Source organism: Apteryx mantelli, chromosome 8 (genome assembly GCF_036417845.1).
Source record: "Apteryx mantelli isolate bAptMan1 chromosome 8, bAptMan1.hap1, whole genome shotgun sequence".
In the NCBI taxonomy this organism is placed as follows: Eukaryota; Metazoa; Chordata; class Aves; order Apterygiformes; family Apterygidae; genus Apteryx; species Apteryx mantelli.
The window spans coordinates 13,359,750-13,376,777 of record NC_089985.1 but is presented as its reverse complement, the minus strand read 5'-3'; the positions used below and the strand labels follow the sequence as shown (position 1 = coordinate 13,376,777).

At 58.3% G+C, this 17,028-nt stretch overlaps 2 protein-coding genes across 3 annotated transcripts; both read right to left on the bottom strand.

Annotated features, from left to right (window-relative positions):
• METTL13 (methyltransferase 13, eEF1A N-terminus and K55) lies at window positions 1–7,280 on the bottom strand. 2 transcript variants are annotated; one of them, XM_067300691.1, is made up of 8 exons: window positions 7,072–7,280; window positions 5,919–6,666; window positions 4,326–4,525; window positions 3,487–3,682; window positions 3,051–3,194; window positions 2,462–2,674; window positions 1,770–1,901; window positions 1–996 (listed from the first exon to the last, which is right to left on the bottom strand). In XM_067300691.1, the coding sequence occupies exons 1-8, from the start codon at window positions 7,222–7,224 to the stop codon at window positions 722–724; spliced, it is 2,061 nt and encodes a 686-aa protein (XP_067156792.1). In that variant the 5' UTR covers window positions 7,225–7,280; the 3' UTR covers window positions 1–721. The 2 variants fall into 2 exon arrangements, with proteins under 2 accessions (XP_067156792.1, XP_067156793.1); XM_067300692.1 differs by having other exon boundaries at window positions 7,094–7,153.
• A 401-nt stretch (window positions 7,281–7,681) lies between these two features.
• On the bottom strand, window positions 7,682–12,562 carry ITPA (inosine triphosphatase). Its single transcript, XM_067300690.1, has 8 exons — window positions 12,458–12,562; window positions 12,270–12,327; window positions 12,128–12,192; window positions 11,559–11,632; window positions 10,496–10,527; window positions 9,610–9,725; window positions 8,811–8,887; window positions 7,682–7,910 (listed from the first exon to the last, which is right to left on the bottom strand). Exons 1-8 carry the CDS (start codon window positions 12,518–12,520, stop codon window positions 7,790–7,792), a joined length of 606 nt encoding a protein of 201 aa, XP_067156791.1. The 5' UTR covers window positions 12,521–12,562; the 3' UTR covers window positions 7,682–7,789.
• Between the last annotated feature and the right edge of the window lie 4,466 nt (window positions 12,563–17,028).

Sequence of the window (17,028 nt, the reverse complement as noted above, 5' to 3'; positions counted from 1 at the left end):
GCCCAGCGGGCCGTGGGGCAGCCCGAGCACTTTATTGTTACAGCTCTCAGTCCACGTACGCGCATGCCCTGCCCCGACACCTGGGCTTGGGGCAGGTCTGTGGGGTTGCACGGAGATGGTGGACGCGGAGAGAGGCGGTATCGGAGGGAGGGAGCCGTGCTGGAAGGGAAAGGGGCAGCTGGCAGAGCGTTTTTCCACCAACGGGGCTTTATGTCCCTGCAACATTACAGCGTTGCAAAGCAGCGTCAAGCGGCTGCATTGGTGCTGCCCAGGAAGAGCAGCTGCCCCGAGCGTGAGCTGAGGATCCCAGCAGGGAGCCAGGCTGGGCTCTCGCCCAGGACCTGGGACAAACTGCAGGAAACGGGGGTCAGTCCCAAACACGCAGTCCTGCGCCCCCAGGAGCACCTTCCTCCCCTCGCCTCCCCAACACAGCTTCTTTGGCTGTGTGCTCCCCTGCCAGCCTGGCCCCTTCCCCAGCCCCACTTCCACGGTGCGGAAAAGCCCCATATCGAGAGACCGCACCAAGGGGGCTCGTGGCAAACAGCCTGGCCCCAGCGCCCCTGCGAGCCGCACGGGGCTCCCTCCCGCTGCAGGGAGCCTTTCAGACCTGCCACGGCCTTCAGGCAGAGCCAGGCCAGTGCCGGCCCCCCGGCAGGGTGAGCAATCCTGGCCGTGGCCATAGCACCCATGCAGGGACCCCTCTCCCCCATCACGGCCCCTCTCACAGGATCTTCACGGCCTGCAGCATGTCTGCAAGGACATAGGAGCTGTCCCAGGGGCGCCCGGGCTGTCGCAGGGCCCCCTCCAGCGCCTGGGCGCGCACCAGGAGCTCTGCGGGGTCCTGGGGTCCCTTGGGGCCAGGCTGGCAGAACAGGATCTCGTTGACCTCCCCGTCAATGTGGCGCGCGTACAGCAGCGGAAAGACCTCCCTGAGGGTGGCCAGGACGGACTCCTTGAGCCGGGCGTCTCGGCACACCAAGTTCAGCACAAAGACTCCTGCAGCAGGGGCGAGAAGCGATGGGGACGTTCACCTGGGTAGAGGTGACCCACAGAGCAATAACCCCCCTGAACCCTCTCTGCCAGCACCCCCCCATCTCTAAACCCCCCTCTGGGTGCTCAGTGCTCTCACGAGGGCTGGGAGACCACCCCTGGTCGCACCTCCGCTGACTCTGGCTCTCACCCAGTTTCAGGCCCTGTGGCTCATACAGGCAGACAAACGGGTGAGCAAACATTTGCCAGGAATAACCCGACGTGTGGAAGTCTGCTCCCTCTCTCGCACCAGCCCTTGGCTGCACGACAAGTACTGACACCCCACCAGTGCCCTTGGCCCAGCTCCATGTCCCTGCCACCGCGTGGGCCGTAGGTGGCCATACAATCTGTTCCCAGATACCACCTACGCAATCTGCTTTTCAGCAGCCTTAAACCCCAGTGATTTCTCGGCCTGCCTGACCCAGCAGCACCGCAGGCCACCAGTTACACCCCACCTTCTTTTTCTACCCAACGTTGCTGCCACCACAACACCTACTAACAAAGCAACGGGATTCTGGGTCTGCTAGGAGCAACGGATGCCTCACAGCAATCCTGGCCACGGCAGTTGTTTTGCAGGGTGAGAAACCATGGACAGCCCCTTACTCAGACCCCGAGAGGCAGGACCAGGTCCAGCCACAGAGCCCCATTCTCCAGCCCGGCCCAGGGACCGCAGCAGCTCTCCCCAGCTCAGAACTGACACCAGGGCACGGGCAGGGGCACCACCAGACCTCCCCTCATACCTTCTGGCTTGAGGATGGTTTTAACTTTCTGCAAGAAAGGCTTTTCCACAAAGGCTGGGGGTGGGCAGCTCATTCCCACCGTGAGGTCTTTGCTGTCCACATCAAACATGATGGCGTCATATTGGGCTGGGGCTGCAGGAGGGAGAGCAGAGAGTCGTTAGCCCTGCACGATGGGGTGACGAGCCATGCATGGTGCTCACAGTGTGATCAGCGGGGAAGCACTGAAGAAGACAGTCAATACAACCCCTCTTTTGTGTCACAGCCACTCCTCCCTAGCAGGGTCTCTCTTTCCAAGTGAAACCCAGCACAGCCTCTCCTCGAGGGGGAGCAACAACCTCAGAGTCCCCTGCACACCTGGGCAAGGACAGGCAGGCTAGCTGCAGAGACCTGGCAAGGCAGGAGCTTGTGACACATGGCAGGAGGTACCAGAGAGACTGTGGTAACATCACCTGAGATCAGGGCTGGCACAGAGGGGCAAGGCAGGGAGCAGTGGGGGGAATGGAGCCTCCAGGAGAGATGGAGATCTTTGGGAGGGCAGGATGGGAAGCAGAGATTCAAGAAGCCCACTGAGGGAGTGCAGATGGGATCTCCATAAAGGTTTTGCACATGTCCCCTGCTTCAGGGACTCCTGTCCTGCACATCCCACCTGCTATGCTCAGTGGGAGCCCTTGGGGTGCTTCACGAGGTGGTACCTTCAGCCGCCAGCTTGGCCACGTAGTCCAGGCCATCGGAGACGTGCACCCGCATCCGGTCACCCTGGGAGAAGCCGAACCAGCGCGTGGCCACCTCCAGCATGGAGGGATCAATCTCCACCACAGCCACGCGGGCCTGGGAGAAGTAGTCGTGGAGGAAGAGGGGCAGGCTGCCCCCGCCAAGCCCCACCACCAGCACCGCGAGTGGGGCTCCTGCCAACAGAGAGCACCAGGGTGAACCACCAGGACGAACCACCAGAAGAGCTGCAATCAGGCTGCCTGTCCCACCAGCTCACCTGGCTGCCCCAGGCAGCTTCTGGCAGGGCATGTCGGGCTCCTGTGGTCAGGAAACCCCTTCCCCAGTAAGCTGGGGCTCACTTTGCCCTTCACCCCTTATCTGCCCCCCCTTATGGCTCGAGGCATGACACGCCGGGGGCAGAGCATCTCCCTCCCACCACCTGGTGCCTGCAACACCCACAGGCACTCTGCCAGGCACATGGGAGGTGCCGCAGGCACGCGAGGCCGGCACCCTGAGCACCCATGTCCCACCAGCGCGTGCGGGGCTACGAGTCGCCGCCAGCCTCGTTACCTGGGAGGGGGTCAGGGCTCCCCAGCAGGCAGAGCCCGGCCACCATGGCCTTGTGGTGCTCGCAGCACAGGTAGCTCTTGTCGATGGCCGAGAGCGGCTCAGTGGAGCCGGGTTTCTTCCTGTCCTTCCTCCGCTTCTTCTGCCCTGAATTATAAGAGGTATTAGGTGGAGAGGAGGCAATGCAGCTGCACCGGCTCAGGACAGGGGTGCTTTCTGGGAACTCTCCACCCCCCCAACTTCTGCCCCAGTGACGCAGATGTGAGAGAGAGAAAAGCGCTCCCAGAGCCACCCTGGGACAGGACAGACACATCCACAAGGACTCTGACCTTCTTCCCTGTACCAATCTCGCTCTCTGCCACCCCAAAGCTGCCCTTGGCCCCTGCCTCTTCCCCCAGCCCCTTCCATCTCTCCCACCGTCTTGCCAAGCCCTGCATACCTGGGAGAGGCGCCGGGGCCAAGAGCCGGGCTTCCGACTGCACCACGTTCCTGTTGCTGAGGAAGACGAGGCGGCGGAAGTAACACTTGTCGTCCCCCTTCACGTCCTCCACGACGTACTCCCCGCTCAGGGGGCTGGTGTCGCGGTGCCGCACCGTCCGGACCCCGATGTCGCCTCCCACGGACAAGAAAGGCACCTGCAGGGAAGACATGGACTCACGCAAAGAAGGAAAGGCTATGGGAACGGGCCACAAAGCTCTCGCCATCCTGCCTGTGGCTGAAGAGCTGGGACGAGGCAGACGTGCCTCAGGAGCAGAAGGATGTGCTGGGGGAGCCACAGGCAGCTGGGTCCAGCGCACAGGACACCGGGACTCACCCAGAGTTTCCCCTCTCACACATGTTGGGGCACAAAGTGCAAACACCCAGAGACCTCCTGCAAGAAAGGTTTATGTCTGGGGAGACGGGGCAGGAAGGAAAAGACAGGAGCGGTGGAAAAGTTACAGCCGAGATTCTCAAGAGGGCGCAGAGGCTCTCAGGACGCCCATTTTTTGAGGATGCATGGGTTTCAGAGGGCGAGGACTTCCCACTGAATCCTGCTGCCCAGGCACCTGAAATCCTCCCTCCAAGCAAAGAAAGGTGACTGGACTGGGGAAGAGAGAAAAAGCAAGAGCGGCTATGCTTGAGGCCACTCTCCTCCCCGCCACCGCAGCCAGGTCACTCCTTGCAAGTCCTTCTCCCTCGCAGAAGAGAGACCTGCTGCTGGCAGAAAGCCAGAGGTGCCGCGAGCCAGCGAGGCGCTTTCGGGGAAGCCGAGCGAGGGGGCCGGGTGGCGGAGCTCACCTGCTGCTGGGCAGGGAGGCCCGGCGGCGCCAGCTCCATCACCTTCCCCGACAGCTCGGCCTGGATGCCCGCCATGCCCTCGTAGTGCTGCTCTCTGTGCAGAGCGGCGGTGACGAGGCGCCTGAACCCCGCGCTGGCGGCCAGCTGCCTCCGCCCGTCCTCCGTCCCAAAGAGCCACTCGGTTTCTCTGCCCTGTGGGACTGAGAAGGGCGCTGCGGTCAGCCAAGCCCGGGGTGCATCGCAGCCCAGGGTGGAGCCCAGCCCCGGAGCGACCACCCCGGCCTCCCAGACAGGCGCCGCAGGGGGAAGGCGAGACGGCATGATGACACACCGCTGCGTGACTTGTGACAAGCCTGATTTGCGTCTAGACCTAAGCTCCATCACCAAGGAGCCAAGAGCTCCCCCGTTTGGGGCAGGCTGACCCAGGAGGCTGGAAAGGGCATGTCTCACATTAAGGGGGCGCCTGACAGCCCCACTTCTTGTCTCCAGATGCTGCCGAGCCCCGGGCTTCGCAGGCACGCCAGGCGCTGCTGGTGGAGACTGACGCGTCTCTGCAAGCCGCAAGCGTCAAGCAAGAGACCGACGGGACCCTCCATTCCCTGCAGGTGGGTCAACAGCTTTGCAGACACGCCGAGCCCCAGGGAGAGGGACACACAAAGCCAGATCAGGACCCTCAAAACTTGCAGGGATGTGGGAGTGGGCGGTGGCACTCTCACCGCAGGCGGTCAGAGATGCTAAACTCTGCCAGGCTGGAGCTGCACGTCTCTAGTGCAAACAACCCCGGGCGGCCGTGCAGGCAAGCAGCTTGGGCCCATGTGTTGGCTTGACAGCACAGAAGTGCTGCTGGGTCCGAGCGGCAGACGTGCAGGCTCACCTCCCGCTCTCTTCCAGCTGCGGACCTCTAAGCAAAGATGAAGCAGATCCCCCAGGTCCCAGCAAACAGCCAAGGCACGGAGGTTAAGCTACTTGCCTGGGAGCACACGGCAGAACTGCAGCGTGCTGCCCCCAGAGCAAAATGAGCTGAGCGAGGAATAAATCCACCTTGCCAGCATCAAAACCAGGCCTCCCACGGATCACAGGCTGTAAGAGCAAACACAAAGCAAAGCCCTCCTTCTGCTGCACACCAGCAGCTCCATGCTCAGGGCACGGGAAGGCCGGGAAGCCAGGCGAGGACGGCTGCACAAGCTGGCAACACCTTTCAAACTGCTTCTGCTGCGCTCTCACTCTATGCAGCTATGCGCAAAGGTGGCTGTTGCTAGCATCAAAGCAAGAAGCACCAACATCACAGTGTTGCTGGGGCACAGAGACAGTGGCCACCTTGGGGAGGAGAGGCAGCGTGGGCAGTGTCCATCTGCTGGCAGACAGGCAGCTTCTCAGCCCACAAGCTCTGTGCTGCTCTGGGACTGAGCTGTGCCTGCACAATCATGCAATATGCATCCCACCACAAAGCCGGAATTAAAACACCAACCAAACCCCACAAAGACAGGTTACTCCCTTCTCTTGCTCCAGCTGCAGCAGGGCCAGGACTGCTGCCCATTTCACAGCTCCTGACTAGAGCAACGTCTCCTCACAAGTGGGAGAAGCTGTACTCACTGATGAAGATGGCGAAGTGATTGTCCCGGGAGGGTTTCATCGAGGGGCTGTCGACCACGTGCAGAGTGTAACGAGGCTTCCCACTCTCTTTGCTGCACAGATCCAGGGAAAGCTGTTCCCCACTGGAGGCTTTGCTCAGCTGGCTGCGGAGCAGGGCGTAATGCTGCCTGTCCTTCACTGCCTCCACCAGTCGCTCTGTGCTCTCCACCCGCATCGGCTTGTCCTGCTCCTCGGGGCAGATCTCCAGGATTTGTGGTGCCGAGCCAGGGACTTTTTTAAACTTAGTCATGACGTAGACAAAGATAGGTAGGACAAACTGCTGCTTGTCCCCACTGCTGGCCACCTGATGGACACGCACTACCCAGCCTTCCTGGGAGAAGTATTCCACCGCCTTCTTCAGCACATGGGCTTGAGCCAAGGAGACACAGAGGTAGCGTCCTCCTACCTGGAGGACCCGGCTGATCTCGGCAAACATCCTGTCCACCTTGGCTAGAGTGGCCTCCTCTTCATCAGTGAAGATGGCATCGAGTGTGCCTTTGTCCAAGACGACCTGGAAGAGGGCGTCGGGGAAGTCCATCTGAAGCATGTCCATCAGCAGGTAGCTCATCTTCGGCCTCTTGCTCGCGTTCCGTTCTCGCATCTGGCGGATGACCGCATCGCTGATGTCGATGTTCACGATGTCCTCGCACATCCCCATGTCGTACATCTGCTCACTCAGCTCCGAGTTTCCGCAGCCCACCACGAGAACCTGGGAAGCGGGACAAGAGCAGCGGTGACGGTGAGAACGCCCTGCAAACGTGCCCCAAAGTGTTTTAGAAGCAAACGCAATAGAGATCAGCCACAGCCACACACCCCCAGTGAAAAACGCACCGGCACTACCTTCAGGTGTGCTCCCTAAGGGCCTCAGACAACATTTCCCCAGAGAAAAGTCACATGTGCACAGCGTGCAGAAGTGCCGCGTTTGTGCCGCGTTTCCGTCTCGGGGGCATCCAGGCGTTTTCCCGCGCAGAGCTCCCTCCGCCGGGGCAACACGGGGGTCTCTCCCGCTCTCCTCCTGCCGCAGACCCGGCGGCAGGGCGAGGCCGCGCCGGGGCACACGCAGCGCCGGGAGGCCGCGCTGCTGCCGGCGCGGGGGGGCCTGGCCGGGGCTCACCTTGTCCCGCGGCCGCAGGTACCTGCGCAGCAGGGCGCGCAGCTCCGGCAGGGCCCCGTACCACTCGAAGGGCCGCTCGCCGCGCTGCCGGAAGAAGCGCTCCCAGTAGCCGGCGGAGCCGAACTCCCGGGGGCTCCGCGGCAGCAGCTCCATGGCCGCGCCGGTCCCGGTCCCGGGTCCCGCCGGCGCCGCCGCACGTGGCCCCGCGCAGCGCAGCGCCGCGGCGGCATCCGCGCGCGTCACGGGCCGTGGGAAACGGCGTCCTGGCCGCGGATTGGCCGCCGCCTCTCCCGGCCGCTTCCCATTGGCTCGCCCTTCCGCGCAGGGCAACCGCGGCCCCCAGGCCGCCTCCCGCCGCGCGACACCGCCCCCGCGCGGCTCCGACGCGCGCCGCCGCCCCGGCAGCGCGCAGAGCGGGCCCGGAGCCGCGGCCGCGGCCGCGGGGCTCCCCCGCTACAGCAGCTCCCCCCTCCGCAAGCCGCCCGTGAGTCTGTGAGCACGCACGTACGTTTGACCACAGGCACTCCGACAGCGGGGGGAAAGAACGAGCAACGCAAACTGCCTGGGACTGCAGGCGTTTCAGAAGAAACAAGAACAGGAAAAAAACGTATTTGTGGCCTCAGAATGAGCAGCTTTAATCTAAGGACGCAGCTGAAAAGAGATCTTACAGCCTTGTATGGGAACTGTACAACATCCAGTGTCCGCAGGCGGCGGGACACTAGCTTGGACTGGAGGGGGCACCTGTTGAGTTGCTCTGGAGAAAGAAGGTGGAGAGCTCGCTCAGTGCTCTGTAACGATGCGAGATCGAATTCTTCACTGCCTTGGGCAGTTCAGCGTAGCTGGAGGTGAGAGAAACCAAGACAATTCACAGCAACAGAGATGCTATAGCATGTGTCCCAAACCACGGAGAATCCACCCTTTGCTTGCCATCTCTCTAGCGACATGTGGTTTTCCCGTGTTCTCAGTACGCAAGGGAACATCCTATACGTGTGTCTGCTCTCTATACTGACTCTCTGAACACCCTCTCTCTAACCTTCTGCAATCTATAACGCAAGCACATTCACTTACCAAATTAATCACAGGAGCCCTTTCAGTAAGAGAAAAGCCACACACATCTCAGCTACAGAAAACAGGCTCATGCGTGTAGAGCAGTCTGCCAGCTGCGCTCGAGCACTGTCCTGCAGCCAGGTGAAGCAGCTCTGCCCTGTTGGCCAAACAACCCTGCTGGACTGCTTCAGCCAGCCACTGCCTGCCAGGCATGACCAGAGGCTAAGGCAGCCCCACGAGCGGGACTGTAACTCACCCCTCACAGGTTACTCAGGGAGGGGAACATGCGCCTCTGCTCCCTGGAGCCCTCGGTGTTTCTGGAGAGAGGCACTACCTGTTCTGCCGGGCCTGCTCTGCTCCCAGCTCCTGAAGGCCCCGAGTGGAGCAGTGCCTGCAAGGTGAGCTCTGGCTGGTGGGGACACAGACAGTGCCCAGGGGGGGACAGGAAGAGCAGGAATCCCACTGGCCCTGCCCATCCTCCTCTGCCTTTTCTCCTAAGTAGCAAAATGAATCCTGCCACACTTCCCAGCAGTCCTCCACATGGTGGGAACTCTGGTTTGCTTGTTTTATATGAAAGTACTTTTTTTTTTTCCCCCTTATTTATTTAGCAGATCCTCTTGACATGGAAACAAGAAGCAACATCAACCCCTCGCTTTCCTTACATAAAGAGCTAAAGGTGAAAAGCTACTTACGTCTGGTCATAGCCATCAGGCTGAAAGCAGGGATCCCAGCCAAAGTCTCTAGGGCCTCTGGGCTCAACTATCAGCCCCTGCCATTAGAAAGCAAAAAAAGCCCCATAAGTTGTGGTTTCTCAGTGCTCTCTTGCAGTCACACTTCAAACACAGGCTGAAAAGTTACACTCAGCCATACTTCATACTGTGGCGACCAACGGCTTGGTGCTGTCTACATTCCCAGCAGTTCCCCAAGACATGACTAAAATTAGCAGCCCCAAACTCAATGCAACATCATGTTGCTCTCCATCGACAGCCCCTTTTCTCCCCCGCCACCCTCTGATGTTAACTGAGATCAAGACTGTACTCAGAGCTGTGTCAGTGACCTTACTGCCCCCTTCCAACATCCCAAAGCTTCCTTGGAAGCCGGCTTGCACATGCATAGGAACAAGGAATTGCAGATAGACTGGAAGCTGACTGGAGAACATAGCTTAGCTCTGTCCTCCCACGCGTGTCTGCATCCCTCACTGCCACCCAGACGCTGCCCTGTTAGAGGGACGAGGGGGCTGAAGAGATCGAGGTAACGCACAAAGAGTTGGACATGTGCAGCTGGGGGAAAGGGCTGCAGCAACCAGCACCCGCTGACTGTCAGCTGCAACTCCTGCAGCCCTTTTCCAACAAGAGAAGCTCCAAGGGCTCTCAGTGATCCAGCTGATCCATGGGTCACTAACGTTGACCTTACTAGAGCCAATGCCATTAACAGAGTCACATTACAGCCCTTTCCCTCAGCATGTTCCCTGTCCCCAGGTACAACACTTACATGCGTTTGGCCTTTGAACAGCTTCACTGGCTCCTCTGGGTTTCCAGGACTGAATGCAAAGGTACAAAGAGCATAGGCAGATTTGTCTTCAAAACCAGCTAGCAGTTTGTACAGACCTGAATGACAGAAAAAGGCTCCTACTGTTACAGCATCTCCTTCAGTGCGCAACACACCCATCTAGAGACAAATCAGGTGAGTACTGTGAATTCGCACTAACAACAGAGAGCAAGAATTACAGGGAGGCGACAGAGCTAAGCCAAAAGGATGCTCTTGGCCGATTCCCCTTGCGCGAAGCCAGGGCCTCGCAGTTTGAGCTGCAGGGCTCCACTGTTAGTTTGGAGGCAGAAGCTAACAAGTGTGTGGCCCCAGAGAAGGACTAAAGCACACTCCAAGCTAGCGTGATTAACGCCTGGGCTCATGATGCCAGTAGGGGATTTGCACCACGCTCTTTTCTTAACTGTGGGAGCAAACGCAGTCACTGTGCTCTGGCACACCAGCGCAGGCTAGCATTCGTGGAGAGGAGCTTGCAGAGGCCAAAGGGGCAGGAGGCCTTCCAGATCACCTTGATGAAAGACAAGTGATTCCTACAAACCCTGCCACCAGCCCACGGAGGCAGAAATCTGGGAATCCAATGCAGATATGATGCTGAAGCTACCCAAGGAGACAACATCCAATGAAGTAGGGCAGAGAACAGGCTTAAGGAGAGAATGCAAAGGGATAGAGGGTAAAGGAGCTGGCTATGAAACAGGCATGAGGCAGGCAAACACACTCAGCAGAACCCAACACAGGCAGGGATTCGTTGGCTGCACAGTTACATTTGTCCCCAGGAGCCCGTAACTAGGAAGAACAGTATCACTTGCAGAGCAGAAACTCAGAGAGGCAGTACCTTCTGGTTTGAGTTTTTCCAGGAACCATTTTCTGAGGGGGGAGAAAAGAGAAAAGATGATTTGTGTCATTAATACACATAAATATGGCCATTCCTGAGGCATTGGTGCCTTCATTTCCACAGCTCTTCAAATCCCTTTTAAATGGACTGCCTTCAAACTACCTCATCTGGGCCACTTATCAATAAACACAAACCTAGGTCTTAAACTAAACAGGTCCCAGTGAAAACAATAGCAGGGCTGGGGTCTATGTAAACAACCCAGGTCCCACTCATGAGCACAGACATGCTGAAGTCCATTTCTCAGTCTAACTTGTTCACGTCTTATGCCCAGGTCTAGTGACAACTGAATTATATAAAGAGTTTATGCCTCTGCTTAGCTAAGCAGAGATAATTTGAAAAAGGTAGTCCCACTTAAAGGCAATCCCAGGAGCTAGGGCAGTTATTTTATTAGAGGAATTACACTGTATTGTAATAATATTGTTATCTGCTGGATTAAAGCAGTCTCAGTGAGACCATCCACACACTAATACAAAGTTAGTGACCTGAACTGAAACCCCCCCCACATGTACCACTCTTACTCAAAGCCAAAGGTTCTCACTGGCATTACCTTCAGCGTAGTTAATTCTCGGAGTAAGTTTGATCCCACTACACTAAGCTGACATCTCAGAACAAGGGACATTTCTTGCTAAAAGCAAGTGTTAGAACTTAGGGGACACTCAGCCCAGAGTCCTACTGAAACGCACAGCATCTTAACCCTGTTGTGTGGATGCCACCGTGGGGCTGGGTTCCCGAGCTGGCTGCAAGAGGGGGCACAGGAGACCGGGAGCCAGAGGCACCAGTTCAGGTTTGTCTCTCCTGTCCTGCAGAGTGAGTCACAGCAGGGCTCAAAGAGTTTAAGTCCTGACCCTGGTGGTTCTGAACGAAACTGAGGACACTAGAACAGCAATAGCCTTCCTGACCCCACAGCTCCTGGCGCATGGAGAATCTCCCATGAAGCACATCCCAACGACCCACACTCCTAATCCTGAGACGAGAAAGGTGAAGGAAGTTTCCTCCTACTTACATGTATGGTCCTGGAAGCCCCCCCAAGGCACTGAAGCACAAGCAGGTATCCTCTACTATAACGGGTCCTCGAACCTACAGCAAAAGCCCAAGAGATAGAAACATTAGCCCTAAGAGGAAGGTGTTTCCACATAATAACAGGGATTTCACAAAAAAATTTAGCAGCCATTAGAGCTCTTCAGCTCGGAGGCAATCCCCAGCAGAGGTGCAACCAAACCCCCGCTTCTCACCCAGCAGGCTCAAGTGGCTGAAACACGGGAGTGACGATCTCTCATGGAGAAACACGAGCAGAGCCGAGCCAGCTCCCCACCCCCCCCCGCGGGGGGCAGGAATGGTGGGACCAGCGGAGGAGAGGGAAGGCCGCTGCCCCGGAGGCACAGCGGCGCTTTCGTGGGCCGGGATCCCCTCTTGGCTCTCTAAGACAGGGCAGCTGGGGAAGGGGGCCCTGGGGGGCTCTCCGGGGCCGGGCCTAGGATGCGGCGGCCCGAAACCCGGGCACCCCCCACCCCCGCTGCCCCTGGGGCGGGGGATCCGCCACCCCCCTTCCCCACGGGCAGGAGAGCGAGTGACCTGGCGCGCAGCCTCCCGGCACTTCTGCACGGAGATCTCGTCCGGCTCCCCCTGGTACTCCGGCACTGCAACACAACCGACGGTCACGCCGGGCGGCCGGGCCCGGCCGGGCCGCGGCCTCCCGGCGCCACCGCCAACTCACGGTCTATTTTCTTGGCAACCAGCTTGTGCGGAAACGTGTCGCCGAGGATCTGGACGACCTGCGCGGAGGGAGGCGACACCGTCAGCCGCGCCGGGCGCCGCCGCTTCCCCGGGCCCTGCCGGCGGGCGGGCGGGCAGGCCGCCGCCCTCTCCCCCGGGTTGCTAGGCAACGCCCCCCTCCCCACACACCTCCTCCAGCTTCTTGGCGTTGCCGGTGACGAACACCACGCTCCTGCCGGCCGGCGCCGCCATGGTGACCCCGCGCGGCGGCGGCGCCTGCGCGCGGAGCCGCCAATCACAGCAGCGGCGCCGTCGCCCCGAGCAACGCCCGGCCAATGAGAATGGAGATGCCGCGGGAACGGACGCGAAAATTCCGCCGGGAGGAGGGTGCGCTTCCGGTCCTCCAAGAGAAGGCGCGCGTCCCACCGGGCCGCCCCTGCGCATGCGCGGAGCCGCCCCCGGAAAGTCTCGCGAGAGCTGCGGTGGCGCCAAGCCGCAGTGGCGGGGGTCCCGCGATGGGGGTGTCATGGCGGCGGGGCCCGGCCCGCGCCCCCCGGCGTGGCCGCCGCACCTCCTCCGCGGCCCTTCCCGCCCCCCGCAGCCCGGGGCAGGCCGAGGGGACGCTTGCTGCGCAACCGCCCCCGCCGCTGGCTCCTGCGCCGGCTGCACCTGGGCCCTGCGGGGCGCCGGGCCCGCCCTGTTTACTTCTTAGGGCCTTGGCGCTCGCAGCGGGAGGAGCCCGCTCCCGCCGCGAGTGACCACGAGTTTCCTGGCACCTCCTTGTGCTTCAGCGCGATGTTATTGTTGAGCTGGGCTTTGCTGTTCCCGGGATACCTTGGAAGACCAGATGGTTACAGCAGGTGCCAAGGCAGGACCAGGAGTGCGCAGCGCTGCGCAGAGGGAGAGCTGCCGTGGCCCAGGCTTCACCTCCATGTATCCGCGTGCCAGTGTTTGGTTTATGTACAGCTGCATATAGGGTCCCTCTGACATTAAACACTTCGCTAAGAAAGGAACGTGGCTATAGCTGCAAGAGACAGGGAATCCAGTGCGACTGTTCCTGTTCCCCACTTCCCCTGAGGTCAAGTGAAATCATTTGTAGTCAGGGGAACTGGTCACTGGCTTGTGCTCCAAGCTCCGCTGCTGTTTACTCCCTGACCTTTGGTAAATCTTTCCACTTTCTGACCTCTGAGTTTCCCACTTGGGACCCGTCGGGTTTGCCTTTCTAAAGCCACCTGCAGGGTCAGCTGGAGTCTGGAACAAAAACATTAGTGGGGGGGAAGCTGAACCCAGGAGTTAAAAGATGCTCCCTGCTCCTGGTGCTGACTGGGACATGCCTTGTCTGTCCTGCTGCTCTTCTAATCCACACAAATAACATAACAAATCAGTCCCCCAACATCTGTCAGGAGAATGAAGCTCTGTTTGCTCCAGCCCTGAGGGAACAGCTGAGTCCTACAGGAATGGGGCAGTGAAGCCAAGTGCTCCCTGGCCAAACAGTGGTGGAGGACACTGCACCCCCCTGGCCCCACTGATGCTGGGAGAAGATGCTGTGAAGCCTGGAAACTGGCAGCTCGGGGAACAGCAGGCTGCAGAGGGGCCTCAGTGTGGGTAGAGCAGCAAGGCAGGTCTGCCAGGCCTCCCCATCCACCCCTGCAAAACCCACCCGAAGCTCCTCTTTCGCAAGCCACTCACGGGTGGCTCCTTCTTCCCCTCCTAGTCAGAGCTGGTCCCAGTGCCAGGTGGGGGAAGCCTCTCCCCACCTGCTCCAGAGTTGTGGGACCACCACAGATCTCTGCAGCCTCTGTGCCCCAGGGTGAGGGATCCCAGCCCCACCGGTCACACTAGCAAGCCTGGGGAGAGGAACCAGCACTGGATGAGGAACGCACAACTCCAGCCAAAACATGCCGTTCCTTGTAAAAAGTGACCAAGTGGAAAACAGCCACTAATGAAGAGATCTGTCTTCAGCACACTGAGGGAATGGATAAAACAGACCCTACGCTTGGGTGGAGGAGTTGTTTTTGTTGCAAAATCTCCTTCATAACATCAAAATGAAAACCAACCCCAAGGCATGCAGACAGCTTCTCCCTGGCACTGCTGGAAATGACCCTTTTCCAGTCACTACAGTTCTCCTGCTGATCAGTCCGTCATGGGACTGAATAGGTTATAATGTATAACGTAACCAAGGTATGGTTAAGAAACGTGAGGAGGACTACTCTGTAACATACCAGGCATCAGATATGCTAATGGTCTTATCAGCTTTGGAAAATCTATAGAACTTGCCCTATGTCCAATTAATTCTATTAAAGTTACTGACCAGGAGTGTTGATTTGCTGTTGCTGGTGACTCTCAGGTCCACTTCCCAGCCATGGCTGGTCTCTCAGGAAGGACTGTGCTCAGAGCAACCCTGGCATTCAGTGACTTGAGCCTAAAACTCTTCAAAACACAGTCCTGGTGACTCAGAGAGGGGTGCTGAAGACAGTGCCTGGTCTTTAGCCTCAGCAGCTCTTCTTGCTTTTCATATCAAGTACAAACATTTGCACCCCGACCTCCTGGGAGATATTGCAAAAAACACTTAAGCAGCCCTCGCTGTTGAGGAACGTGCCAGGGTGTGACCCTGCTCGCTGGGCTCAGCTGTCTGGGGTGGTCCAGGTCCAATTCCTTCAGTATCGGAGAATGAATCCAAGGTAGCAGGTGGGTGCATGCACAAGACACAGGTGGTCCTAAAACACTCTCCATTAAAACTTAAAGCTGTTTGCTTTAGCACTTGCTTTCGCAGCAAAGCCATGTTTTCTGGGCAAAGCCTGCTGGATCTGGACTTCAGCCAGGACCTGCCTTTAGTCCCTGCTCCTGCTGTGAAGGTACAATGTGTCCGTGTGGGGAACATGCATCTCTCCTCTTGCTGAAAAACCTGCCCCATTCAGCTGGAGGCTGCCTGGGGTGGAAAAAGGGAATGTCTGTCCCTCCAGCAATGTTCTGGGATGAACCCAGCAGAGAAGCCCCTTCCCAGCCTTGACAAGTGCTCAAAATACCCATGGCCATCGCTTTTCTGTCTCCATGAGAGCCTACTGAGGCCTGGGCTCACCTTCCTTCAGCTGGTGCACCTCCTCTGCCCCGGGCACCGTGGGGAAAGGCTGCCCTGCTCCCAAGGTCTGGGCTCAGACTGGCTCCTCGAAGGAGCACCTACATCTCCAGGGCCTCCCTGGGCTGGGAAGCTACGTTCAAGCTGCACCACAGCACTAATGCAGCCGATGAGCTGTGCAACCCCCGGCCCTTGCAGGACAGACAGCTGGGGTCAGACATGTTATGTGGTTTAAAGCGGAGCTAGAAGTGTGCTCAAGGCAAGTTAGCAGAAGGAAGGTATCCTCGCTGCTTCCTTCCGTGGATTGTAGCAATTCAGCTGAAAAACTTGTGCTTTTCCTCTAAGCAGCATACTGCTGGGATGCTGCTAATCACAGTCTTCCCCAGGGTTGTACATCCAGCTGCTTGTGTTGTCTCAGTGAGGCACTACGATATTTTAACGCTAACTGGAAACTCCCTAGGAACATGCTGTTGACAAAGATCTGCCAAACCCAGAGAGGACAGGGTTCTGCAGAGGCAGCTTTGGCGGTTCCTACAATTCACACCCATCTTTTTCCTTCCCCAGCAGCACCTGCACAACACGGGCCAGAATTGCCCTGTGGGCACCAAGCCATCGGCCACCTCTTAGCTCACAGGAGCAGCAAGGAGGGGAGGGCAAGAGCTCCCAAATTCTGCAACTATTATCAACTTATTTGATAAAATAGAGTTGCCATGAAGCCTCAATCCTACCAGCATCCATTTTCCCAGGCCCTCAGCCTAGCTTTATAGCCACACTTTGCCTCTAGCAAGCAACTGCAAAACTAGCTTATTTTGCTCAGACCTGGTCCCCGTATGGATTTGAAGTCCCAACATGCTCCTGCAGCACCAAGTTCCTTCTGTGGGCGGCAGCAGCAGTAGCAAAGGCAAGATGGGGCTGGCAGGGAAAGCCAGAGGTGTTGGCAGGACTCTCCAGCAGCAGGAGTAGAGTCTGCCCTGAAGTGCAGTACAGGGCAGGCACAGCACAGGCATTATGTGAGCTTGCAGTGCTGTTAACTCATCTTCCAGTCTGGCAGGAGAAGGCACCAGATACCTGGGACACCTGCAAACCTCCTGAAGACACAGTCACTCTTCATTTACCCTCTTAATCCCTAACAGGTTGAGAGTAGCCAGAGGCATAAGCAAGATGATTTTTATCCCTTCCACTGGGTGCATGATTTTGCCTTCAGGATCCTAAAACCTGGCTACATGTTAGAGGAAAAACCCAGCTTGGCTTTCTGATTCCCTCCTGGAGCAAACAGGGCCCATGAAGGCAAAAAACTTATCTACTTACTAGCTGGGCAAGTGGAGCTTGTAATCAGTTCTAACAGCCTGCTGTGCTCACTGTTAATCCCCTTCTCTGCATGGAGCAGCAGCACCACTCAGGTGGAAACTGCACAAGATCCTGTGCCTGGAGGCAGGCTCAGATGAGGAGGCTGGGAGGTGGCACTGGGAATTCTCTGGGGCACCATTTCCCCTCTCTAACATCACTTCAGACACAGGCTAAGCAGGACAATGTATCTCTCATCAACAAAGAGACAGCAAAAAAAGAACCAAAAGAATCTGATCTCAGCTTAAGTCCCAGCCCTCGGAGCCAGAAGGAACGAGGGCCTTAAAGACAACGGGCAGACAGAAATGCCACTGAATGCCCAAGACCAGGAGTGAAGGTA